Source organism: Lonchura striata, chromosome 4 (assembly GCF_050655825.1).
Source record: "Lonchura striata isolate lonStrDom1 chromosome 4, ASM5065582v1, whole genome shotgun sequence".
NCBI classification, from domain to species: Eukaryota; Metazoa; Chordata; class Aves; order Passeriformes; family Estrildidae; genus Lonchura; species Lonchura striata.
In genome coordinates, this window is record NC_140706.1 from 40,576,841 (window position 1) to 40,603,286 (window position 26,446).

Consider the following 26,446-nt stretch of genomic DNA (forward strand, 5'->3'; position numbering starts at 1 on the left):
ACAGCACAGATGGACTACCCAGAATATCTGTCAAACTTAACCTCCTTTAAATTGTATTAAAATGAATGAAAACATAGTCCAGATACAGCTTGAGGTCATTAGTACCACACCTAAAGGTAAATCTATTTTAATGATTGAGTTTGAAGATCAAACACTTTAATAAATCCCACAAACATTTGTCTGTCGTGGCTGATACCACTGCTTTTTCTCAGAACCTGATTTAATACCACAGCAGCTGCCAAGGCTCAGCTATGACAATTTTTAAGGAAATGCAAGCTTCTAATAAGCAAGCTTTAAGCCATAGCTTGAGAAATCCAGTTTCACAGGCCTTAAAGGGATGGTTAGTTTCTGAGACTCTGGGACCACACAATGAATTCACATCTACTTTAAAAATAATACATGGGACAAACACACCTACTAAAGCTTGTTTCATTGATCTATCTCAGACTGGTGAAAAAGACAACCCACAAAACTAGGTCACTCTCTGAGCACAGGGAAGGTAAGAGAAATTGCATTGGTAATTTTGTAGAATCATCTCCGCTATTCCTGCCTCCCTATCTGTGGCTGACATCTGTTACTTTAATGCCACTATGCACAGCCACCTCATGAACAGCAGCATATGGCTGGAGATGGATCAGGGGCAGCTAGTGAGAGACTTAAATGCTTCTGTCCTACAGCACAACACAAGCTTTGTAACTGGGCCTTGTTAATATAAAAAAGCATGAGAACAGCATCTATGTAAAATTTGAATTATTCTCACTTTCTGGTTTTGGGTTGGGGTTTTTCTTAGTTGTTGTTGCTTGTTTTGGGGGTTTAGTGGCTTTTTTAGTTTTGCTTTTGTCAAGAAAAAATGCTGCTCATTTTTTAACCAGGATAAGGAAAGATGTTACTGGCATAGAAACAAATCCCAAAACATAGCATGGATAGCAGTATTTTTGTGAGCAGACTTACTGTGTTTAACATGCACATTCTCTGTGATATATTTGAAAGAGCTGCTGTAACTACTCTTTCAAAATAGCCTTCATCAAAAGTGACTGGTGGAAAAATTAGTGGTGATGAGTCAGTAGACACACAGCTTATGACACCAATCTGTCAGAATCTGAACTCTCCAGCAGTGACAATTCCAGTGACAGTGGGACTGATTCACAGTCAATTCTGCAAACCTTCCCATCACTAACAAGTGCCCCTCCTACTGCCCAGACTCAGCTCTTTCAAAAGCACGTTAGCAAAATGAATGAAGAACTCAATTTAGTCACACAATGCTAATATAGATGAGAAACTTCCACCTATTGTACAATATATGATTATTAAAAGATAAGTTATTTTACTGTCTTAAAGCAATTAAAACTGGAAAACTCTTGAAGCTTTATTATCAAGAAGAGTTGATGCTATTTAAAACAAATTCTAACACTGAATTAAATGTAACTTTGGACGTAGAAAACACTTTATAAATACTGCTAAAGGCTACAAGATTTCCCAAAGATAACCACTATTTACACTCGCTGTTTCTTTTTTTTTTTTTTTTTTGGACAACTGAAGTTATTGGTGCATGGAAAGCAACCACATCTAACTTCCTGATCAAAAACCCAAAACACTGTAACAAAGAAGCTCAGCATTGAATGCAACAATCTACAAAGTACTAAGAAAGTCTGTTAATTTAGGACACCTTTAAAAACACCTTTTGAGGAAAAAAATAACATGTTTTCAAACAACTTTCTGAAATTGCTATGATCATGCAAAAGATAGCAAAGAAAGACAAATGTAGCCATTGTGTATGACAAAACAAATCAAAAACCAAACCAAACAAGCCCACCCCTGACACCCCAAACAAACAAAAAAATCAACCAAAAACTAAGAAAATCTGGAGGGCTCCTATTTGCTATCACAAATAGCTTTTTTAGGTTTAGTAGCAGCATGTATGATGCTAAGTATTCAAAGGCCTCTTGCTGAGACATTAAACTTCATGACTCAACTACTCTGAGTGCTTTTGTACCCTCTTCTGAGTGAGAAAAACCAAACATGTCAGCACAGGAGCCCTTGGTTACTAAGCAATAGCCCTGCATCTGTTTAAGATAAAAGGGGAAGCCCCCATGAGCTCCTTTGGGCATAGGGGATTCCTTATGAACCACAGCCACCGAAAACCCAAACACAAGATGAATATCCAGCAGAATTTGTACTATAGTCAGAGGGCTTACATCTTCTCAGGGCATGTAATCAAGGATGAAATACAGCTCAGAATTACCATTCTTGGGTGCATGTTGTACTTTGCTTCTTGGGCAATAAGAGAAATTAATTTCACTTAAATAAATCTGAAAAAATTGCATGCAAGAAAAGTGCTGGTTGCAGCCTAAAGGACAAAACAATGTCTCTCCATAGTCTGAATACCAACTGTGATAGAAATTTCTCATGTCATCTTTCCAACTGTGGAGAAAATTTTTTAAGCTTCAAAGCAATCTCATAATAGTGACAGCCTAATATTTTTTTTGTCACATCACCAACATGAGAGTATCTGACCCGTTTTAAGCAGTGGCTATAAAGGTTAATACTGCACCAATAAAAAACTAGTTGCTTCAGCTGCTGAGGATCTTGAAGTGCAAACTCACTTCCAAATTTGAATGATAACAGTGAATTAAACAAATACTGTGAAATAACCAGGGTAAAGATGTAAACTAAAAGAAGCCTTATCTAAGTTCTTGGTTAGCCTTTCATTCCTTGACTGATATGGGGAAGAAGGGGAGACTTAAGAAAAGAAGAATAGCATTCATTCTCCCTAGGACAGACTGGGGAAATGATGGACCCTTCTGGTCACTTTAGATTGGCAGGAGAGGAAACTGGCTAATCCCAAGTCTACAGGTCTTTCATTTTTTACAGGCACCATGGCAATAAACATGACAAGAGAGGTGATGGACTACATGAACAGCTAAAGACGACTTCTTTTACTGCCTGCCTTCCTCCTCCGCCACTGAATTTTTGAGTTTCTTGAGAAAACAGATTAAAAGAGGTTAAGGGCAATCTCTACCTTTACACAACCAAGTAACTCTCACTCCAGTGAAACAACCGCTTCACCACACACACCCCATCCTTACTTAGGGAGAGACAGTGGGAAGACTTGGGAGAGCTGTTTATATGACAGGCTCTGTTTTGAATGGCCTTCATGATTTTGTTTTTATACTGGTTTGGGAAAAACTTCCAACTGATGGTAACAAAGGAAAAAACGAGAAAACCTGTAAAAGTAACCACACTAACTACTGATTTCCTAGTATTTTAACCAGACTATTTTTAATTTTTACTTTTTAAACATTTTTTAAAATTTCTTTTTTTGGGAAATATTGTATCATTTTGAAGACCTAATTCCCCTTGTAATTATAACCATCTAAATCAAAATCCAAATTCTCCAAACATGCAAGAGGAAAAACAAAAAACAAACAAACAAAAAAAAAACAGGGACAAAAAGAAGAAAAAAAACAACACAAGAATAGAAGAAACTCCTTGCACAAACCAGAAGTATGTTCATTGCCTGGTGCAGTCCTTCAACTCCATGAAGCTAACAAAGAAAGAAGCCATGCTCAGCTCAAAAACACCATCTCATCATTGCTTTTCAACCACTAATTTTTAACTGATACCAATACAAAACACCAAGAGCACTGGCTCTACCTATCTCATTAAATGATTTGCAGAAGTCACATTAGCTTGAAATATTCCTTCATGTCATACAGACACATTGGATTCAGTGTCTGCACAGAGAGAAATCATGTCTGGGGTTTTGTTTTAAATTAGCTTTCAGCTGACTGAGCAAAAGTTTACAATATCAATAAATTAAGATGAAATTAAATCCCTGCAACTATGATATGTACTTGTTTATTAACTAGTTACCATATGTACTACAATCAACTATAATTATTATATGTACAGAAATCATACACAGTCTAAGGCATTATTTTTTCATACTACACTGACATGAGTGTAAATGTCCATGAAATACCTTAAAACTCCTCAGTCTAAGATTTTCACAGTGCTCTCCATATTTGTTCTTTCATTATCTACCCCAAAACTGACAACACAGCAGCCCACATATGTCGCAGAGGTTTTCCTCACTGAAGATGGAAATGTGTAGCAATCCAGACAACCCACCAGGAACAGCATCCCCCCTTATTGCCAATAATTGCCTCCTTCTCAGAATGGAGCAACATCTGCCAGGACTACAGACATACAGAACATGGACTCTGGAAGGCACAGAGCAGACTAAGAGGACCTACATTTACAGGAGTGATAAGGAGCTGCACGGGGCTTCACTGAAAATGCAGAGGTGGCAGTTCATAGGATAATTTACCTCAGCTGTTCCAGCCATTCTGGCATTAGCCAGAGCCCTGTACTTCAGCAGCTGATACAGTCAAAAAGAGCCGCTTTACCTTCAGGTAAAATGTCTTTATTTTACATACAGTGACCAAAGGGCAGGCTGCATAGACTCTCTGGTTTGAGAGACAAAAGACTGGTCCCACTCAGGAAGAGCTGCTGAAGGGTAGACCTTTCTTCTAGGAGCTACAATATCAGAATCACGAGGAAACAAAGCTGACATCTTGAAAATTTCCAAGCAATACACACATCCTGGGAGGGTCTCAGAAAGGATGTTCCTGGTTTCCTGTACCGACAGTGGTATCTGGGCAGCACCAGAGGGCATGTAAGCAGGGCAGGAAGCCACCAGGCTGAGGACAGGATAAGGTGAAGAAAGGCTGGCAGAGAGCTGAGCCAACACATCAAACCTTCCCAAAACAGGGAGGGGGAATAACACACGTTCATGAGCTTAGATCCCCTCACTCTCCAATCATCTCATAATATATTTTGCAGGTAGAGGAAGTATTTAGGAGCATATAGGAACAGGTATATGTGTTCATTTAAGAATCCTTAACCAAGCCTAGGAACTAAGAGCAAGCAGCCACACATGAGAACCAGCAGTGAATGATTTGCTTTGCCAAGTCAAAAAAAGACAGAAGGAATTGTCCTTGACAAATACAAGCCAATACACGATCTACTGACATTTAGCATCCCCTTCCTCTCAAGTCACCCTACAGAGTTCGTCACTTGAACTTATTTCCTAAAATAAAAATAACAGTATTTAAGGATCTTACTAATTGGCACCTGATATGTTTTTGAAACTTGGGTGGGGTAAACACAAAGGTCGATTTTATTTTGGTAAGTATTTCTTATCCTAAAAGAAGTTCTTTCATGTGCAACGTTTGACAAACAAATTTAGATACCACATTAATATTTAAAAGGAAGTATTCTCAGTTCAATGCTGAAAGCATCTGAAGATTCAGCTTCATGATTTATTTAAAAAAATCTTAAAAGGCCATGAACATATTTTCACTGGAAGCAGCTGCTCTTAAGGCTACAGAACTAACACTTACAGGATGCAAAACATTACATATTACCTCAGATTTCAATAGTAACGATCTAAATAACAGTATAATTTTTAAAGCAAACTTTTTTCCTATCAACTGCAAGACAAGATGATGATCTTTCTAAACCATTGCTTTCTACATAGCCATAAAGAACACAAGTCCACCCCACTGAACAGAAAAACAGCATTAAATACAGAAAATAAAAATCAAAGGAACAATGATCATGAGCTTTACTTAAGATTTATCAAATTTGAAGGAAAAAAAAATAACACATTGATGACTTGGTTCTGGTTTACTGTTTTTGAATAAACACTTGGGAGACAATTGCAAGGCAAACAATTGAGAGAGAATGACTGATTCACTCTCTCGGTTTAAAAAAATATTTTTCTTTAATCCTTAACTTGGCCTGAGAGGAGTCAAATTACAGCCATTTTATTTTGTTTTGGTTCAGGTTATTTTTTTTGGCAGTACTTTAACCTAGCCTACCTCTGATACATTACATTCCTTTATGACTGAAACCGAGGCCAGAAATAAATTATTTACCAGAATCTGCAAAATCAAGGCGAATAATACTTGATACCATAAGATAAATTCAAGAATTTAAGAATCTTTTGTTTCCACACATGAATTTACCATTTCATTAATACACATTCCTTCAAGTATATGTAAAAAAGATGAGGTTGCATTCTACAATACATGATCATATTTCTGGATGTAGATATGAACATAGGTTATTATCCTTTCTTTGACATTGTGCAATTACACAGTTCTTGATACATCTGTGCCAAGTCACCTTTAAATGTGATACTAATTGCAGATTAATTAAGTAAACTAGATAATGTTTTTAACAATAGGTTATGCATTATGATTGTAAATTCATTTCAAAATAATACTAATTCAGTTTAAAATAATACTTCTGTTTAAAATAATACTTAAAGAGTAAATTTTGTCTGTATAAATACTTCAGTATAGCATTATCTCTCTCCAAGCACCAACCATTATGTTGATTCCAACACTGCAAATGAAATCAATAGGACCATTGGCGACTTAGAGAAGTATCTTTCTGAGGTTTCTGCAGTTTTTTACGTTGTATGGTTGGGTTTTTTTTTAATTGCACAGAAATTCAATGATCTTTTTCACAGTTATGAATGTTTGCTGAAAGTCTGCAAAAAATTTACTTCCAAATTATCTCAAGAATAACTGTATGGCTGTAACTACACGCTGCCTACAGCTGTCTCTAGAGGTAACTTGTAATTTTTCTGTTAGAGTGGAAATCTCTGTAGTGAAAGGAATGAAAATCTATAGAAGACTAGCAAAACAAAACTGATTTTACATCTTCTGCACTCTCACAATATAAACCTAAATCCTGTCTTCAGAAGAAATTCTGACAAACCTACTTGACTGACATATGCTATGCCTAAAAATATTCAGCTAATTTGATAGTTTTGCAAAACTAAACCTTTGTATTATTGTTATTACTGTCTAAATTGAACTGTGATATTTTTGTAGTCTATCTTCTCTCACAAAAAGAAGCCTATAAGCTTACTCACCTGAAAGAGACTATATTCTGGGACTATGACCACAGCTGAACTTTTATATATTTGTAAATATGCTTTTCCCGTTGTTTAAATTATTACATTTGCAACTTCAGAAGTATTTCAAAAAATATTATTTGTCTTCTAATTAACAGTATTTCATGTTGAAGTGGTCTCACTACTTTATGATTATTTTGATAGAAATATATTTTAATTGGATTTGATTCCTTCCTTTCAGAGTAACAAATTTGTACACTTCCCTACCAGGACAGCTCCTCCTCCAACATTGCAAGAAGCATAAACATCAAGTGAAAAATGCATAATTTCTAATTTTATTTCACTTTAGACTTTTTCCAATTTATACTTAGACTGTGGATCAGTTTCAGAGTCTCTCTAAATTCCAGCTGTGCACAATGACTAGCACAGAGCTTTACACGAAGAAGCCACCTCAGAAGTATAAGTTTAAAAAGCATCACCAGTTCAACTTCCCCACCTTTCTGAGGATGGCCAGGAGAGGAAGAACTGCTAAGAGGTTGGCATCACAGGGTGAGGAAATAGAAATATGCTCCTCAAGCATGGGCTGCCCACTCCATATTTGTTCCTTCCCATCATTGAATAGGTTCTACCTTATGAACTCAATACATCTAAAGCCTGAGATCATTACAAGACAAACAAAAAGGTTTTAAGTCTATTGAGTGCTTCTTCAGATAAAAACTGACAAGAGGCAATAGCAAGGACATTCAGCTATTAAATGCAAAACTGCTGGGTTGCATCTCCCGCCAGCAACCCTTCCAGTCTTACCTGGTAGATATCAGAAAGGCTGCTGCTTCCTGAATCACTAGTGATGCTACATCCTGAGTGACTAGATGAAACGTGGGTCACCTGTGGGTGGAGACTGTCAGTAAGGTGCAGCTTTGTGAAATCTGCAGGAAGCTATAGGTGGAGCAGAAAAAGCATCATTACAATTTGAGGGAGATACACAGCAAAATTATTTAAAATCATACATGTCACACTTTACTCTCTGCCAGTACCACCTATTTAAGAAAATCACTAGGGCTTGAGAATGCAGCATAAAAATTTTGAGTTATGCAGCTTTTTTAACTCATGCAGAGGTCCAGCAAAATACCAGCAAATTATTGCAAATATAAGAGATTCAAGAAAAACATGTATCTATGGACAAACATTAGTGAAGCAATATGCCAAAACTCTTCAGTAGCTTGCTGTGGAATTGGATAGAATTAAAATGCATATGAATATTGTGCTACTTCCAAAATCAATGGTTTCCTGCAGGACAGGAATTAACAAGGGAGTAAAGTCACATACTTCTTAAAAAAAAATAACCAGCACTGCTCTGGATTTGGTAAACTGTTGTTTCTCAAGTTGACAAACTACATTAGAGACAAGGAAAATCCAAGTCACTAAGCTATCCATTATACTTTGAGCCAAATAATACGACAGCAAATAGGAAATGTAGGAAGACTGACACAATTCTAAAGAGCTATAATCTTGAAATTAGTTTGCTCACATGCAGTGCTGAAGAATGAATTGAGACAGAATATTTGACCATTTAACAATCATTCACCAAGATTTATGACACGTATTTCTACTGTTGCTTTATGCCCACAGCTCCCTTGAAAATCTTTAAGAGCTGTAAACATTTCCAGACCATAGAAAGTGAACTTTGACAAAGTAAAATATTTGCTGTCTGAAGAAATATTTAAATGCTATTTCAGGGGCAAATTACTCCTCTTCCCAAGAAGTCTGCATCTCACAGCCAGTTAATAAAAGTATGATAATGTATCAATTTTGGTGTGCAATAAATTATTTAATAATTAAAACCAAAAATCTTTGTTCATTAATTTTGTTTCAACTCAGACAAGGCAGATACTCTCATCTCTAAGGAGTTGTGTTTGTATGAAAAATGTCACATGCAGTGTGTTCACCCATGTCAATTATGAATGCTACCGTGGTGCTTGTTCTCCCTGGATGGAAATGGAAATAAGACCTCATTCAACATAAAGAGAGAATAAGCCAATCAGTATAAAAGGTTAGGAAAAAATGTCAACTCCAAGTTACAAGAGAGTGTGCTAGAAAAAATTATTAGCTCTATACAGCTAAAGATTTTACTGCTATTTGCCTTGTTTAGTTCTGTTTATGGAACATGCTCCAGAAAAGAACCATGGTTTTAGGATTTGCAGTGAAATTACAGACAACTGCAAACCTTAGTCTTATTTTGACTGACTGGTATTTCCTATTCTAATACATCTGACCAGGATTTCTTCATTATCACAGAATGACTGTATCAGTGATAGCAAAAATGGCTGCATTTTAAATAATTCTTTCCTAGTATTTTACTGGAAAGAGAAGCTAAAACCAGCAACCAAATACTAAAAATCCTAAAAAGCTACAGTAAGCCCAGAGCTAGATTTGATCTTCATCAACAAAGAAAAGGCAATTAAGAAAAGCAATACTCTAATACACACAGCCACGAATGCTGCCTCCAGAAAAATCTAGTTATACTCACTACTGTTAATGAGGTATCAGAAGGAGAAAATACAGCATTAGGGACTGCATTATAGTATCTGTTATCTTTGCTGTTTTACTTTTCAATCTGTAAGTCTGAATTATCACATAATAGAACCATATATACTGATATTCAGGCCACTATACTTTTTTTTTAATCCTTTTTGAGCCATTCTGCAAGTAAGTACATATTCCATAGGTAGAATGCAAGGGAAATGAATTGCCACAGCTTTTGCAATATGTTGCTGACTACTTCTCAAAGTAGTCTCTCATATTTGAAGCAGCCCACGTTCATTTCAAAGTAGAAATCCTACATATTAAGATACATGCACAAATTGTCTAAGATTCACACATTTAATGATAACTCACATAGATATATTTTGAGGGTTTTACCTTTTACAAAAGGTAATTATTGTAATCTCCAATAAATATCAACTCCATAGGGAACTGCATATGAACAGTGTGGCACCCAGCCAAACATGCTCAATTTTATAGTGCCCTGTAAATATCTCAATGTCATTAACAGCAGCATTTATTTTTTATCAATGCATTAAAAATTTTAAAGAACCTTTCATCAAAGCAAATCCAGTTAGTATGTTAAAAAGTTATATCAAGCTATGTTTAATATAATGATTGAACTCTGTTTTAAATGAACAGCAACGATTTATGTGTCACTACGGCGCATAAGGCAAAAGGAAGAGGCAAGGGATCCCACAATAACTGATGGAATACACTGCAAATAAAAGCAAGCCTTCTGAATCTTTTTGGCTGTAGACAATCAGCTGAATGCTTGGTGATTGCTGGTTTCAGAGTAACTCCTCAAGTCAAAGCCATGCTGCATGAGCTGGACTTGCCAAGTGGTGACAGAAGATCAGAAGCAGGCATTTTTCTTTAGGCAACCTAACTAGTCACTTTGATCCTAATCAAATAGGACTATTTACAAGCAGAAAGCACATGCTCATATCTTTGCAGAACACTACATCTCTGTGCTACATGCCTGAGAGCAGAATCCACTGCAACTGCCCTACCCCCCAAAGTTAAGGTGAGAGACTGCATGAAGAAAAAAATAAAATACAAAAATTAAATAAACTGAAATATTGAAACTGTAAACTTAATGAAGAATGGGTGTGAGAATTACATGCATTTCTATTTTAGTCACATCCTGCTGTTTAAAATACTTCACATTTGCATTGTACACAATGGAGAAAAAAGTAAAGCACCAATGGTAATGAAAACCCACATCTGTTTAAGTCTTATATAAAGTGTGGTGGGCTTGACACCAGATGCCCACCAAAGCCACTCTGTCACCTTCCTCAGCTGGACAGGGGAGAGCAAATACAATGAAAGGCTCATGATTAACGACAGAGACCCCTCACCAGCTACTATCATGGGCAAAACAGACCCTATTTGGGGACAAATTAACTGAATTTATTATCAGTGGGATAATGAGAAATAAACCCAAATCTTAATGACTTCCTCCCAGCCTTCCTTTCTTCCTAGGGTCAGCTCCACTCACAAATTCTCTACCTCCTCCCTTGCAGGGTAGTGGAAGGGCAGGGAATGGGAGCTGTGGTCAGTTCATCTCACATTGCTTCTACTGCTCCTCCCTCCTTGGGTGGAGGACTCTCACACTCTTCTCCTTCCAAAGCTCCAATATCACCTCCAAAGTGAGCCCTTCCCATGGGCTGCAGTTCACAAATTGCTCTGGGGTGGGTCCCCTCTAGGGTCACAAGTCCTGCTAGTAAACCTGTTTGAGTGTGGGCTCCTCTCCCCACAGGGTCACAAATCCCACCAGGAGCCTGCTCCAGTGTGGGCTTTCCACAGGCATCCACCTGCTCTGGTGTGGGTGTCCTCCAAAGGTTGCAGGTGGAATTCTACTTTCCTTTGGATCAAAATAGGCTGCAGAGGTACAGTTGCCTCACCATGATCTACACCACAGGCTGGGTAAATCTCTGCTGAGGCACCCAGAGCACCTCCTGCCCCTCCTTCTGCTCTGTCCTTGGTATCTGCAGGGCTGATACTGTCACATTCTCACTCCTCTCTTCTGTGGCTGCAATTGCACAGTTTTTGTTCCCCCCCCCTCCCTCCCCCTTTCTTAACTGTGTTATCCCATAGATGCTACCATCCATCACTGATGAGTTCAGCCTTGGCCAGTGGCAGGGCAGCCTTGGCACCAGCAGGGTTTGTCTCCATTAGACATGGGGGGAGCTTCTGGCAGCTTCTCAAAGAAGACAACCCTGTGGCTCCACACTATCAAAATCCTGCCACACAAACCCAATACCAGCCAAACCTTTTACTCTTGGAGCATAGCATTCGGTAAATGTTTTTCAGGTAAGCAGAACAAGGCCAAATGCAACATTCAACAACCAGCAAAAAGCTGTCTACCCCAAACCAGGATATTTACATCCAATTTCTTACTTGCAGTGGAACAGGATTAGAGAACACCAAGAAACCATGCTATTATAACTCAGTGAAAAAATTTCCTAGGAACCATCTCCAGGCAGTTAACTTCATGACAATAGGTATGTTTGCTTGCTGAGTATCACTTTATTATTAAATTATTAAGCACTCCATGTTTGTATTGAGCTATCATTCTGTTCTACAGTTTAGTACTGACTTTACTATTTAGTATAACAGTAAAAATAAAAGTCTTCTTGTTACATTTACATGGCTAGATCTAGCATATGCTACATCCACCAGACCACAAGCAGGATGAGAAAGCCTAAGGACCTGCCCCCTGCCTCAGAAACGCCACCTGTCACTGACACCACGACAAATGGCATCAGAACTGATTTCTCACTTTTATCTTGTTTTACATTTTCATTAAATGACATCTAGTTTTAAGAAGTCATTCAAAGTAATAAGGCTCAAAAGCAGCTTGTATATTTTATATAACTAGCACCGCACTTAAGTACAGCTCTGCTGAAGCCAACACCTACAATATTTCTTAACTTCATTACTGAACACTTTTAGTCATACCATCAGAAGGAACTGGCACACAGAGTACAAGCATAGCAGGGTAATTTAGAAAAATTAATGCATGATTTGTTCTTAAGTAAATATAGTTTCAAAACACAGTGTATGTACAGTAATTTAAATAATTAATAATCATTAGAAAGGTCAGAAACTGTCCTCATACCCTTGTCTCAAGCACAACCTTTGCAAGTGACCAACATTAAGGTGATATATGCATAGCTCTAAGCATGTGTAACAGGGACAAAAGTTTCTAGTACAAAACATGACCTGTTAAAATGGTTATGACCTAAGCCCTAGTCTTAATTTGACAGAGGTGAAAACACTATTTTATATTTATAATGCAAGCATACCTACATAAGTACACACATTTTTACAGATTGTACATGTGGAGAGAAACGAGAGTTAAAACAATACTTCTGGGGACTCCCCATTTTTACTTCTTGAAAACCCGAAACGAAAAGAAAACTTAAACAATTACTTGAAACTATCTTAAGGGCAAAGATATATATCCATTTAGATCTGTACAATACTATAAATCCTACCACATCTTCCCATCTTAAAAGCATCATTTTATTACTTCCACCCTCAAAGTGAGTCACCATGTTATGCATGCAAAACTAACAATTACTTTGTTCTGAATATGTTCCTCCCATTTTAAGAGCATTATTTTCTCCTACTCTACAATGTGCCTGTCATTATAACAAAAGTTATTTTCTACTCAAGGAATTTCTGGACTTATCTACGAATATAGTATTTTTAAAAAATATTAAATAAATTTTGAAAATGTTTATGGGACAAGACATTAAAATCCTTGGATACAGCATTAAAATGTATGAGAATAACAAAAAAAAAAGAAGTGGAATTACACCAAAACATTTTCTGTCTTTAAATAATTTTTTTTGAGGTTTTGTTTTTATTTTAATTATTTGGAATTTTATGGTTTTTTAAATGCAGTTATATGTGAAAACAAGTATAAATGCAATAACATGAAAAGACAAATGCAAGAGTGTCCTTTTAAATTGCCAGACGAATTCTACTTAGAAAGCTTCAATATACCACTCATTTTAAGGCAAAAAAAGCATACAAACAAAGTCTTCTACTGAAGGCTGCTCAGCACTTTATGAAAGATTTATAAAGCCTGCAAAGTGACTGAAGTACATTTGCAAAAAAGATGGGATTAAAGAGAGCAAAGGTGTAACATTCTGTTATTCAATTCCCAATGAACGATTGTATATGTAATTAAGTGTCACTGAGACAGGCTGAGCAAGTAGACATAAAACAACATAAACTATCACCTTTATAGCCTCTATTTCCACTTTCTGGAATTAAAGAAACACAAGCAAGTACTGATTCTTCAACCTCCAAGCACCTGAATCTGAACACTTATTCTATAGCAGCTCTTTACTAATGAAATAATAAAAGCTACTATACAATAAAAGCCACCATAATAAATATTTTTTTTTTTAAGTTTTTTATTCCTTTTAAAGATGACACACTTAGTCCCACAAACCTAAGTCAGTAAACTAAACTACAGTGAACTGATTTGGGGATTCTGGTCTTTTTTCATGAAGAGAGAACAATAGCAGGCAAATAAAAGCAATACTATGCCTTAGTCTTCCTCATTATTTTTTTCTCCACCCAAGAGAGAAATCCTAGAATTTTTATTGCACTACAAAAGTGTAGATCACAAAGGCAGTATTCTTCAGTATACTCTAAAATTATTAATACTTTATTTCAATATTTTATATAAACATTTTTTATATTAAGTGTTCATACATCTGTTGTATTTTGTATTTTAAAGCTATGCCTATATTTATGGTATTTAATAGGATAAGGAAGAAATATTTGTAATAATGCTGGGCATTCATCAACATGCTATTTCAACATAATTCTTTCACTAACCAAGAGAGACATCAAGGAAAACATTTTTATGGTTGAGTGATTTTAAACACAGCAGTAAATGTAAGTAATTACAGAACAATAAAGTAATTTCTATCGATTCTGTCTACAGACCTGATGCAGGCTGACATGCCCATGCAGAATTAAATTTAAACTAAAAGTGTAAACTATATGCAATTAAAATGAGGATGCAATTCCCGGGGAAGCAGGATTTTCTTCCACCTAGGAGTAGAAAAGATTGAGAAGCTTCTATATATTTTCTAAGAAAACTTCTGTAAGACTTAAATAAAAACCTCCTGGACTTGAATTATGTCTTCTGCACATATGTCTTCTTCACTTTACACAACAATACCTAATGTATTTTCAATCTCCAGGGTTTCCTCAAATAGACATCCTTTAGTGAAACTGTGAAACTTCACAGAGACCTAATCTTAAGAATATTCTTAACCTTGAATCCAGCACAGGACACAACCTGTGATCTGAAAATATTGCTGTAAAGCAATTGTTTGCATACAGAGCCCACAGCAGAACACCTCTAACAAAAAAACAAACTAAAAACAAAAAGAAGGAAAATAAAGTATTAGAAGGACCTTTCCCAGCTCTTAATTCTTTCATCCACTGATATTTTGCTATAGCTAGCCTCCCAAAAAAACTATTCAGAGGTTCAAGCTAATGCAATGGGAGCTGCTGGTCTCAGGAAGAAAGCAGGAGAGAGTGAATGCACAGGAACTTCTCTCTGCTTCCCTTACAAAACACACACTGACTGCCACTTACTGCACATCTCCTAGCTCTCAGCAGCTAATCCTATGAGCACGTCATGCATCGAATCCTTTGCTTGAAGGATTATTGACTTCTGCAGAGAGACAGGGGTGGTAAAATTTAAATGGGTGTCTGGGAAATGAAGAAAAAACAACTCTTTTTAAAAGAAAAGTAAGAAATACATCACTGAAACACATCCATTCTTATTTAATTCAACTACCTACTCTGTCCTATGTCCAAATGTGTTAGCATTTCTTCTTCCTTTTGGAAGTATTTGAATCAAAGATTCAAGGCAGCATTTCATATTCAAAAGTGCCTTCTTCAGAAAACCTGGCATAAACACTATTCCTTCAGGAAACACAAATGTCAACTTACTGGCAACAGATCAAATTAAGTCAGGGGAAAAAAAGAAAAACCTTTTTATACAAGTGTTTACAGCACCAGTGAACCCCAAATACGAAAGAAAAAACAGCAGGATGGATTTTAATTGAATCATGCTAAACTGAACTAAATAACATTAAACTGTTTTCCCGAGTTTTTCTCAGATTTCTGAAAATCTGAGCTCAAACATTTATAATATATTTATAATGAACAGTATATACATGCAAGATCAAAATACTTTTATTCAGCACTTACTCAGAAGCCTATCTCAAAAAATATCTGGTTATAGTGTAGCTTCTTCAACAAGAGATAATTCAGTACTTATAAAATATGGTTTTCAAGTTATAGTAGTTCTGCTGCAGGCATCAAGCTAAAAAGACTGTTCTACAACTGTTTTGACTGTGTATATACATTTAAGTACTAACAACTCTTTGACATCCTTAACCACATGTAGAAATGTGGTCAAAAGTTTTTTGTTCCAAACAGTGCAATGGAAGTTAAGCCTTCCAGAAGGGAGTTAAGTAGGATTTTCTAATTTCAAAATCTCCTTTTTTTTTTTTTGGTGTTTTTTGATTGGTTGGTTTTGGTTTTGCTTGGGTTTTTGCTTTTTTTGTTAAGTGTCTGGTATTTTATATTATTTTGATTGATTGATTTCATAAAGTGAACAGATTTAGGTCCAATCCTATTCTCAGTCTCTCTGAACTACTGTGAGTAGCAGAATCTCTGTCCCAGTGTATTATGTCTGCATATATCCCTATATCATAGGAGGCCCTGTTCCATAAGGGACACAGCCCATCACTCTTGGTAGCACCCTGATGTCCCACCAAGAACTTGCATTTAAGAGTGCTGACAGAGCCTGCACAGTCACACCCCCCCACAAACAGCTTCCCAATAGCACTGAATAAAATTGGGAATTCTTCTTATGGAAATCTACATAATGAAAACCAACAAGCAGGGACAGGCAGTCACTGATGACTGCTTTTTAAGTTGAAGGAAAGACTGTTCTGAGGCATTTCAATTGACTTCTGAAATACCTCTAGGGAAAAAGAGTAGAAAACTGAGCTCAGCCATTGAACTTCTGTAAAGGCTCCCCATTATTTAATATACATGGATGAGAAAATAATAAAGCTGGGTTTTGCAGAGATCTCTCTCTTGGGAATAACTGGTTTTCATACTAAGAAAATGCATGTTCTAGTTGACGTTTTTCCCACAGTAAGTATTTCTAAATACTTCCTTTTGTGGCTGTTTGGGTGCTTAATACACTGAGAGCTACTGCTGGTTTGGAAACTAAATGGCCTACTTTCAGGGCTTTTGGAGGCTTGTAAGGTTAAATTTTGAACTCTCTGGCCTATTATAACTAAGTGTGGGAGAGGAAGGAACAGAGAACCTGGTCACAAACTTAGTTTCCACAGGAAACCAGACAAAAGATTAATGCCTACGGAAATACAAGCAAAAAAAGTTGAAGAACACTTTATGTGGGCACATATGTTTACAGGAAATGTTAATTCAAACATTTTCAAAGCAGATGCTTTAAGTCCTGTGGAATACTTAAAATAAATAATAGAATGCTTCTGTATATCTCATATACAGACTCATTTTGGATTACTTACACAGCAGTCTCACAAGTGGATGTGGGGGATGCTAAAATGCAATTACACCAGCAGGGGTAAAAATGATGGCACCCAAACTCAGATTTTATTTTCAGCTTTAAAGCACTGCTCAGAATTGAAAACCACAACAGAAAAGTAAAGAGTTTAGCCCAAAGGTCAAAACATATATCCTGAGCACAATTTAAATGTTTAAAGCAATGACCTATGAAACACCTACAGTTCCAAGCATTGAAGCCTCCCCATCAGGCTGTTCCTACACCACACCATATATTGGTGGGGGGGTTTTTTATACCTGATCACAGAATGCTTCACAATTACAGCATTCTAGCCACTCTAACAAAGCTTAGTGAAGTTTTTTAAACATTCATGAAGTGACAGCTTAGTTTTGAACTGAAGCCTCTCAGTCTGAACTACTGCACTTAAATATTGAACTACATCACTGAATTTTACTGCTAACTTACAGTAGTAATGAAAAGTTAATTGATTATAGAAGAAAAGCAAATTAAGGGCTACTTCAGTTATATTTTTAAAGATGAGATATGAAAGATGGATATACAAAATATCTTAGATCTCCCCACTTTCCAAGTGGAGGAAAAAAATTGTTGGCATTGCTCTGAAAAAAGACACTGTTGATAGCAAGAGATGACCAGTAGGAAGATATGTGAAATCACACACTTTAAACAAAAATCAACAGCCTGGGAAATTCCCTGTCAGAAATGACTGTGAAAAAGTTTCCATGTATCAGCTGATCAGAAGGTGACTGAATAGTTCAGGTGATGCAGCAGAAGGAGAACCCAATCTGATCACAGCATGCATCCTCCAGAAATATAGTTCTGGGCTCATTTCCACGACCCCAGCAGAGACCTTATTTGGAAATGTTGCACACATTCCCAGCTGTGTTTTTTAAATAAAGATGGCTTAAAGCCATACACATACATAGAGTCAGAAAAAAACTATAGGATTATAAGAAGAAAAACTAATACTTGACAAAGTGCAGGAAGAGCACAGCTTTTTCAGCCCACACTGAGAGAAAGATCACTATGCAGAGATAGAAAGGAGGAAAAAGAAATATTTTCAGTAAAAGGCAATGCAGATGTAAAGCCTAATGAGCAGGAAGCAGAAAGAAGGCTGCTGTCTAATAAACCACAGAGATTCTCCAAGCCAGACTCCACAGGAGCTGTGGTAGAGAAGGCTTTCATACTGAAGCGAGTCAAAGTTATGAGTGTGCTGCACAAGTGTGTAATGTCAATGACCCAGAAAATTCTTTCCAGATCCATGTCACTAATCCAAGCAGAAAAATCTTAAGTAAGCCTGTTGTTTGATATACTTAGTGTTCAGAACCAGACCAACCAAGAGAGGAAGAAAAAATAAAAAATCCAACATGACTAACATAAAAACATCTTAGATGTTCTTATTGGTAGCTTCTTAGTAAATACCCAAGTACTCTGTACACTTCCAAAGAAAAAAATTTTAAAGATATAAATATTTAGGGACCTTCTATGCACAGACGCAAAAACTGAGTCCTTTCTCCAAAAAATACCTTATTAACTGAATGGAATTTGATGAAAATTTAAAGAGAGACATGACTATTCACAAGCAATTAAATGGAAAATTTGTTTGAAGTCTGATGGCTGCAGCCATGTCAATGCCACCCTTGGAGTTTTAAGTAAAGGATTTTCTTTGCTTTAGAGTATCAAGGAATAGTTCAGAGAAAAGTGGGTGGAAGTCTCCACTATTTTCCTTGACTGACAATGAAAGTTGCACACTTCTGCTTCACCTCAAACAAAAAAAAGGACACAAAGAATTGCAGTATTACAAATAACACACAAGTGGATATCAAAGCCCTTGCTAAAGTTTGTTTTTCCGAATATTTTGGTTAGAGTATTTTTTTAATAAAAAGAAAAATGTATATTGCCATAATCACTAGTCTTAACTTGCTAATTGCACAATACTGAGCATTTGAAACAATGTTACAATTTTTTTTTAAGTTGGACAAGTACAGGGCAATTAATTTTGATTGAAAATGGGGGCGATGTTATTTTCAAAGGTTAATTTCAAAATAAAGATTGCCTAAAAAGTCTTAAAAGCCTGTAGATAACACTACTCAATGCAAGGAGTAAAGACTTTTCATATTTGCATTATAAATAGTATAGTAGTCTTCCTATTTTTCTGGCTAATGAAGAAACAGTAAAGTAACAAGTTAAAATGTTTTTTAATGACAAGTATTTCCTTTTATACATGACTAATGTTGCAAAACCTTCAAATAGTATTACTTTACCCTAACTATAATTTTTTAATGCTACACTAACATGACTACTAATCAAACAGTTTTTTTACTTATTTTAGGAGTTTTGCAAGTGCAAATGTTCTAATGCCATGGCAATACACCACACCAGGGAATGTTGCTGTAACACCCCAAGCTTTGCTTGCTACTTTACTTTACACTTTTCCTCAGATGGTAGTCAAAGAAAATTAATGAAAATATTTTACTCTGACCCAAGTTTTTAAAACTGTATGTGCTGTCATACCATCCTGCATTCCTAATACCTTCACAGTTTCTATTCTGTCACACAGAGCAAGATTCCAACTTCTATGAACAACTCAGCTATTAAGTACTTTGGCCAGAAAACCTACTAGTGTGTGCTCACTGAGATCTTCAGAGGAGAAAAACTAAAGGATCATTTTTCTTCTTTTCATTAAGGAGTCTTTAGGAAGTGCTACAGTGCTCCCTAAATTCTGGAGCACAGTGCAGAAACAGCTGTGCAAAGCCATTTAAAATTATTTACATATATCAGCACAGACTCATTTTTTTATAGTAATATTATCTCAAATTTTGAAACAACCTGCAGAGCTTTTCTTTGTAGTCCAAGTGACATTTACTCAAAACTGTAATAACCAACACTAAACTTCATTAGCCTCCAACCTTGGCTATTTTTTTAATTGCCTATTTTTTACAAATGCCCACAACTACATTATAAGATAAGCAAAACAACAAGGTCCCATATGGATCCCATTATAATCAAGGCTGCTTTAGAATAAGCAGACATTGTCAACTGAAGCACCATGTTATTCTGCTTAAAATGCTGACATTCACATGTGACTTTCCTAAATTCACCTATTTGTGTCTGTGCAGGTGTGCACACAGTTCAAATTATCCTGTATGGTCCTGCCTTGTGTCAACAGCATCCTGAAAACACAACCCATGTAAAAACTGACATATTCTACTGACACCATGAAATGTTTTAGTGGTGCTTATTTAGGAAGAGATTTTTACATCACAGGTTCCCAAGCTGCAGAAAAATAAGCAGTACAGAAATCAGGTTGAAGTACCAAGACCAGTAACTGCAGCCTATTCTACAAACACGACCACGTGACATTCATCTTTTTTCTCCTGCCTACCAGAAGTTAAACACTGGAGTAGTTTTCATTTACATGATCAAGGTGGGTGCATTTACCTAAACTACTGCATTAGGTCACCTTACAATGACCAGAAAATTTGAGAGCCAAACCAACTGCTCATTTACAACAGCACTAAAAAGGTAGCAGCAGTTCGCTGTAACACATGGTGCAAGAGATTTAGAAAGTTACTTTCATAAAAGTGGTGCACATTTTAGTCATTACTACATTAAGCATGTTATCTCTGGATGCTCGACTAAATAAAACCCCAGCTGGAACATTGAACCTCCACTTAAAAAAAAAAACACTAAAAATAATCATGCTACTCAGGAATTCCTAAGTTTAGTTTTCCCTGGGTACCATCATCACAGAATGTACAATACTAATGGAAGTTGCAGGTGTAGGAGTGACATTTAACTGCCTAAACAACCTCTTCCTTCAACAGGAAATAAGTAGATAACTAGATTTTCTATATCCTACTGCTGACATGCACACCACTGTTTGGGAAACTCTACTTGAGCAACCATTTATTTAGGAAAAGCAGCTGTATTTTTCAGGGACCTTGAAAATATCTGCTACATGGAAATTTCTAAAAATCCTTTGCCCTGAAATGCAAGAAGTCTCTAATCTTCTCACAAGACACAAAGAACACCACCTCAAGAACAAAATTTTTAAAAATCCAAAACAAAGAACAAAAACAAACAAAACCACACCAATTAAAAAAAAAGAAAAAAAAAAAAACCCAAAAAACTCCAACAACAACAATTTTATCAACTGTTGAGAACCTACTGATTTGAAAATGAGATAGACTGAATAGGACAGAAATTCTCAGTGTCAGACCATAGAAAATATTTGCAGAAGTCATACACTAACAGGCAAGGAGAGGTACACCTAAATACAGGTTTCTATAGTTATTAAAAGAAACTAATGCTGTTCTCATTTTAGTTTGCTTTTTCATCTGCTCCTACAACTGTGAACAACTTCAGTTTTAAAATAAAATATGAATCTTCTCTGCTGCTTAAAAAAAAAAAAAAATCCGGTGAACAACCATTTCCAGACACAGAGTTAATTATTTAAGTAGTACGTTTTACTAGGACACCAAAATCCATAAATTCATGCATTTTCCTTTTCCTCCTAGTTCCTTAAAAGTGAGAATAACAGAAAAAAAAATATTCTACATTATTTACATGTATTTCAAAAGCTAAAAAAAAATCTGTCTATAGCCAGTTACTTATTCAAATGTCAAAAAAGCTAGCTGAAAATCCACTGGTCAAGCAGGACTTTCAGCAGGTGAAGACTGAAAAGGTAAGCGAGACACCTCCAAGTCTAACATCTGACTTTCCTGAGCAACCTAGCCAAGAAAAGAGCTACTGCCTGCCAAAAATTTGGAGAATTCAGGTTCCTCTTCTTCCTAGTTTATCAGAATTACATTAAGATTTAGAGGTCAACCTGTACCTTGACTGGTGAAACAGCACAGGCAAAGAGTGATTGTTTTGAAGAGCCTTTATTTATCTCCTTACATGCATGGAAAAAAACACACACCCCCACCTCAAATGAAGAGCACAAAGAACTTACTTGGACTAAAATGAGAACAGGGCTGATGGTTCAGCAAACCTAGGATAGAGCTAAGAAATAATTCCCAAAATTCAGTTTAAATTTCACAAAATCGTGAATGATTTTTTTTTTCAACCATGACCCAGCACATGACAAACAATATCCTTCATCACCCCGTTTTCAAGCCATCAATCCTACTACCAATAGCAAATGTATGGCTCAGTTCTGTACCCGTGTTCTCTTTTTCAGAATTCCCCATGCTTTTTCAAATCATCCTGCATTAGACCTTCCTGACATTCAAGCAACCCCTACAGCATTTGGCAGGCTGGCAGGCACACAGCAGCAGATAGGCATTTAGGAAACAATGCCATGGATGGAGGCCTAAGAGCACAGCCCAGCTCCCATTCTTCTGGCTCTGCAGGAAGAACAGCAGCACGGAACAGTACAAGCCTATTTTTAACAATAAAACAAGCCAACATGACTACACACACAAAGGGAGACCCACAAAATGGGAACAACGTCATTTTTATGAAATCATTCTTCAGAGAAGGAATAAAAGAAGAAAGCTTTAAACCAATTCTTCTGACTTGCGAGGTCACGGTTTGGAGTCAAGCTATAAACTAATGAATCCCACCTAGTGTGTTTGTCCAAACGACCCAGCACACAGCACCTGTGCTTGCAAGGGAGTGGCAGGATGCAGTCAGACAAAATGAGGCAGTATTTATAGACTGAGTGAAAGAAATCCCAGGCTGAGGTATTTGACCATCAGGTTATTTTCTGGGTTTGCAGCATGATTCCTGGCTGTCCCAATGTCTCTGAAGATCAGTAACTACAGTTAGCAAGAGGATGTATTAGTGTCACCAAATGTTGGCACATGGTCACCAGCCAAGCCTGAGACAATTGAAATAAACAATCTACAGGTAGCAAGGGCTACATGGAGCTACATTTTATGGCATTTATTAGCTTGTTAACAGATCCTAAATGCACATATAATGTAAAACTTTGCTTTTCTCCACATTCTAACTCACAAGCCTGCTTTTCCTCTATTTTGAAAAGCAACTGGCTCTTGATCCATGCTGAAAAGCTGGAACTGAAAGAGAAGGCTGGTGTTGAACCAGTTTGCATATCCCCAGTCTAAAGGAGAATTGTCATCTCCATCTGCATCTAAGAGCTGGAAGTGCCATGGAGGTATGCATACATTTGAGTGTAGAAAGTCTCAACTGTTTTCACATTTAAAGCAAAATCTTTTTGACATTTTGTCAAATGGTTCAGAGCTTTCTGCTGTTTACAGAAGTCACTAAACAAATTCAGAACACATGTGAGGAAAAATCAGAAAACCCATTTGAATTAAAGGAAGGGTAGTCACACTCCATACACCACAAAGGACAGCAATTATTGAAATGGTAGCAGATCAAATTATTTTATGCCTTTTTAAGGTGTTCTAGACAGGGTTTAGAAGGAACATCATATTACTGGAGACATCAACTTGACTGCCTATAACTCAAGACTTGGGAAATGCTAGAAAACTACTCAGTCCAAGCTCTGAGGTTTAGCAAGCTACTTTCCATTTAGGAAAATTCTCTTTCATTTTTCATGAAAAGGGAACTAAACATGCGAGGATTTTGTGTTCCAATATCTGCAATGGAGACCAGTGATTGCAAAAGGACCTAAGGCCTTATTTTTAGCTTTTTGAGTAGCTTAAGGTTTAGGCCGAGTATAGAATGGCAGGTTAGCTGAACACCATGAACCAACGGGTTCATGGCAGCAAGCCTCATATTTGCAGTGAGAGCAACCCAAAAAGACAAATATAGCCTTTTGCCCAAAGAACCAACATCCTTGCTAATGGAATTAATAGAATCTTGCAGTCTAGTAACCAAGTCCAGCACCACAAGAGTAAATTACAAAGAACACACATACAGAATTCTCTATGTTCCAGTTATTTCACCAAATTTTGTGAACCTTCATGTTTACCTAGTAATAAATAAAATCAAATAAATTTAGGCAATAGCTGATCTCCATCCCTACACCACAGACTTATTAGGGACCAAGCAGCAGCACCACTTGGCAGGTACTATTACAATCTAAAGCTATTTACCTTTAACATCACCCACATAACAGCAATGCAATCCCATGTCCTTCATCTGTCCTCTAGTATCCTCATACAGAACAGGGGATTTGGAAGGAATTATAAACATTCCAATAAATTTTAGCTTCTGGGCACAGGATCAGCTTTCACAAGTAACCCACTGAGCAGAGACCCCTTCAGCACAGTTTATTCTTCTCCTGGTTCTCAACTGAATCATCACCATCTCAAAATGAACAGCAAAAAGACTACTGACAAGCTGACAAAACTGGAATAACCACCAACTATCCACTTCTGGGATACCATGTGAGTGCCAGGGTCATTTCTGTAACAGACAGATGGATTAAGCATGCAGAGGTCAGAATCCTAAAAAGACTGCAGAACTGCTGGATTTATGCCACACTTCTCTTGCTCTACAGCTTCCACATTCTTAAATCCAATATTGGCAATGAAGTGTGGTGGGTACGAGATTCTTTGGTCAAGGGTAAATCTCAAGACATTCATATTTCATGTTTCTCAAATCCTTAATATTAACCATATTTCTTAGACACTGGAAACACTGGTTCAGTATTACACCCACTAGCAAAGTCCTGAAATACCCTATCAAGTGGGATTTCTTCTCTTTCTAGTAGTATTACTTCTATTAATTTCAAATTTTAGAAAAAGCTACCAAGAATTAATCAGTAGTAGTACATAAAGAATTAGCAGTCTGGTCATATATCTGCTGTTGCAATTAAGGTATCAAAAATTGAAATAAGATTTTTAATAAAATCACCCTAAGGTCCTGAAAATCTTGACGCTATTTCAGTCAAGCAAAAATCACACCACTGTGTATTCAATGAGGGATTAGTAAAATTAGCTCAGTTTTCAAACATCAAGGATGATGTTAAGGGCTAATTTGTAGCAATTTAAAGCCTAGAATACAGCAAGGAATAAAAAAATATGCAAGACAATTGAAGAAAAACCAACTTCAAATAAGCTTTAAAAAAATTATACTTCAGAGTTTCCAGCACTAACATCATCATCCCATAGTGCTGATGGCCTGAACATAGCCTAAATATTTATACAATTCCAGTTTAAAATTTAGAAATCATTATTTCTAATGCTCATATTCTTAAATCATTCATTTTATCTTTTGATATTTCATTGATTTTGCAGACAACCTGTAAGTTTTCAAGTACAGAAGTATTTTGCAGATAAGCTTCAGGTCATGTTAGCAGCAGAATACAGGACATGAGACACCTCCCCTGTCTTTTTGCTGCTGGAGTCGTACTCACAGCAATCACAACTGCAGAAAAAAGCAGCACAACTCACAGCATTTACCAACCCTCTTATAAGATACATGTTTCTTTACATATCACTGAGATCCCCTGCCTTAGATAACTAAAAATTAAATTTCCCCAAAAATCTAACTTACTTCCTCTCACTGGACTATTTTAACCATTTTGTTCACTAATCTGTTGAGTTTACATCCCTTGGAAATGAAGTACCAGTATTAAGTATCACTGATTAAAACCCCTGAACCACTATTCAGCAAGGGGCTGCAATTATTTTGCAGGTGGACTAATGAACTTGAGATACTGAGGCACAGGATTTCCTTAGTTTTCTCAGTGCTTGCTTCTAGTTACAATGAACTTCAGGCTACTCATTGTGTATATTGTAAATGTCATATATACTTATTTTTAACTTAGGCTACTTAACACATTATCTCTGCTATTTAGAGTTTCTCTTCTTCCTATGCCTTTATTAACTCATAGAATCAGGAGCAAGTCAACACTATGTAAAGGGATTTAGGATTTTTTACTTCCTTTGATGTTTAGAATTTTTGGTTGCTTGGATAGTTTTTGGGTTTTTTGTTTTTTTTTTTTTTAATAATTGTTGGGTACCAGCAGCTCTCAATTTCAGCTAGATTTTCAGCACATCTGATGATCAGGCAGGAGTGCCAACAACTCAGTAATAATAAATAGCTTTAGTCTCTCAGTCTCAAATAGCATTTTGGAAGAAGCTGACTTTCCTTTTCAGGTTCACATCTGCATTGTGACTATAAATGCCATATTACAGTATGCACCATCAAAAGCATCACTCTGAAAACAATCCAACAGCACCACTATGTTTGGCCACTTTAGAATACAAACCACAGCCATAATACTGAATATGTTGTGAGGCCTGAAACTCTCTTACTTCATAAACATTCCAAAAAATGCCCTACTGTGCAATATTCTACATCAACTACCCACATTGACCTGAAAAAAATTTAGATGCTTCATTACACATAGATGGCAGCCTTTCTGGTATGCTTTTGAGGTTGTTTTTTTTTTTTTTTTTTCCCCT

General features: G+C 36.5%; 1 protein-coding gene across 8 annotated transcripts in view; it reads right to left on the reverse strand.

Annotated features, from left to right (window-relative positions):
* RAPGEF2 (Rap guanine nucleotide exchange factor 2) overlaps positions 1–26,446 on the reverse strand; it is a 182,998-nt gene that overhangs the window by 36,895 nt on the left and 119,657 nt on the right. For 7 of the 8 annotated variants that reach the window (XM_021536558.4, XM_021536559.4, XM_021536560.3 and 4 more), the window contains one exon: positions 7,736–7,867. The exons of the other annotated variant lie outside the window; for it this stretch is intronic. In XM_021536558.4, the coding sequence (XP_021392233.3) occupies positions 7,736–7,867 (132 nt within the window). The remainder of the gene's footprint in view (positions 1–7,735; positions 7,868–26,446) is intronic. 8 annotated transcript variants of the gene reach the window in all.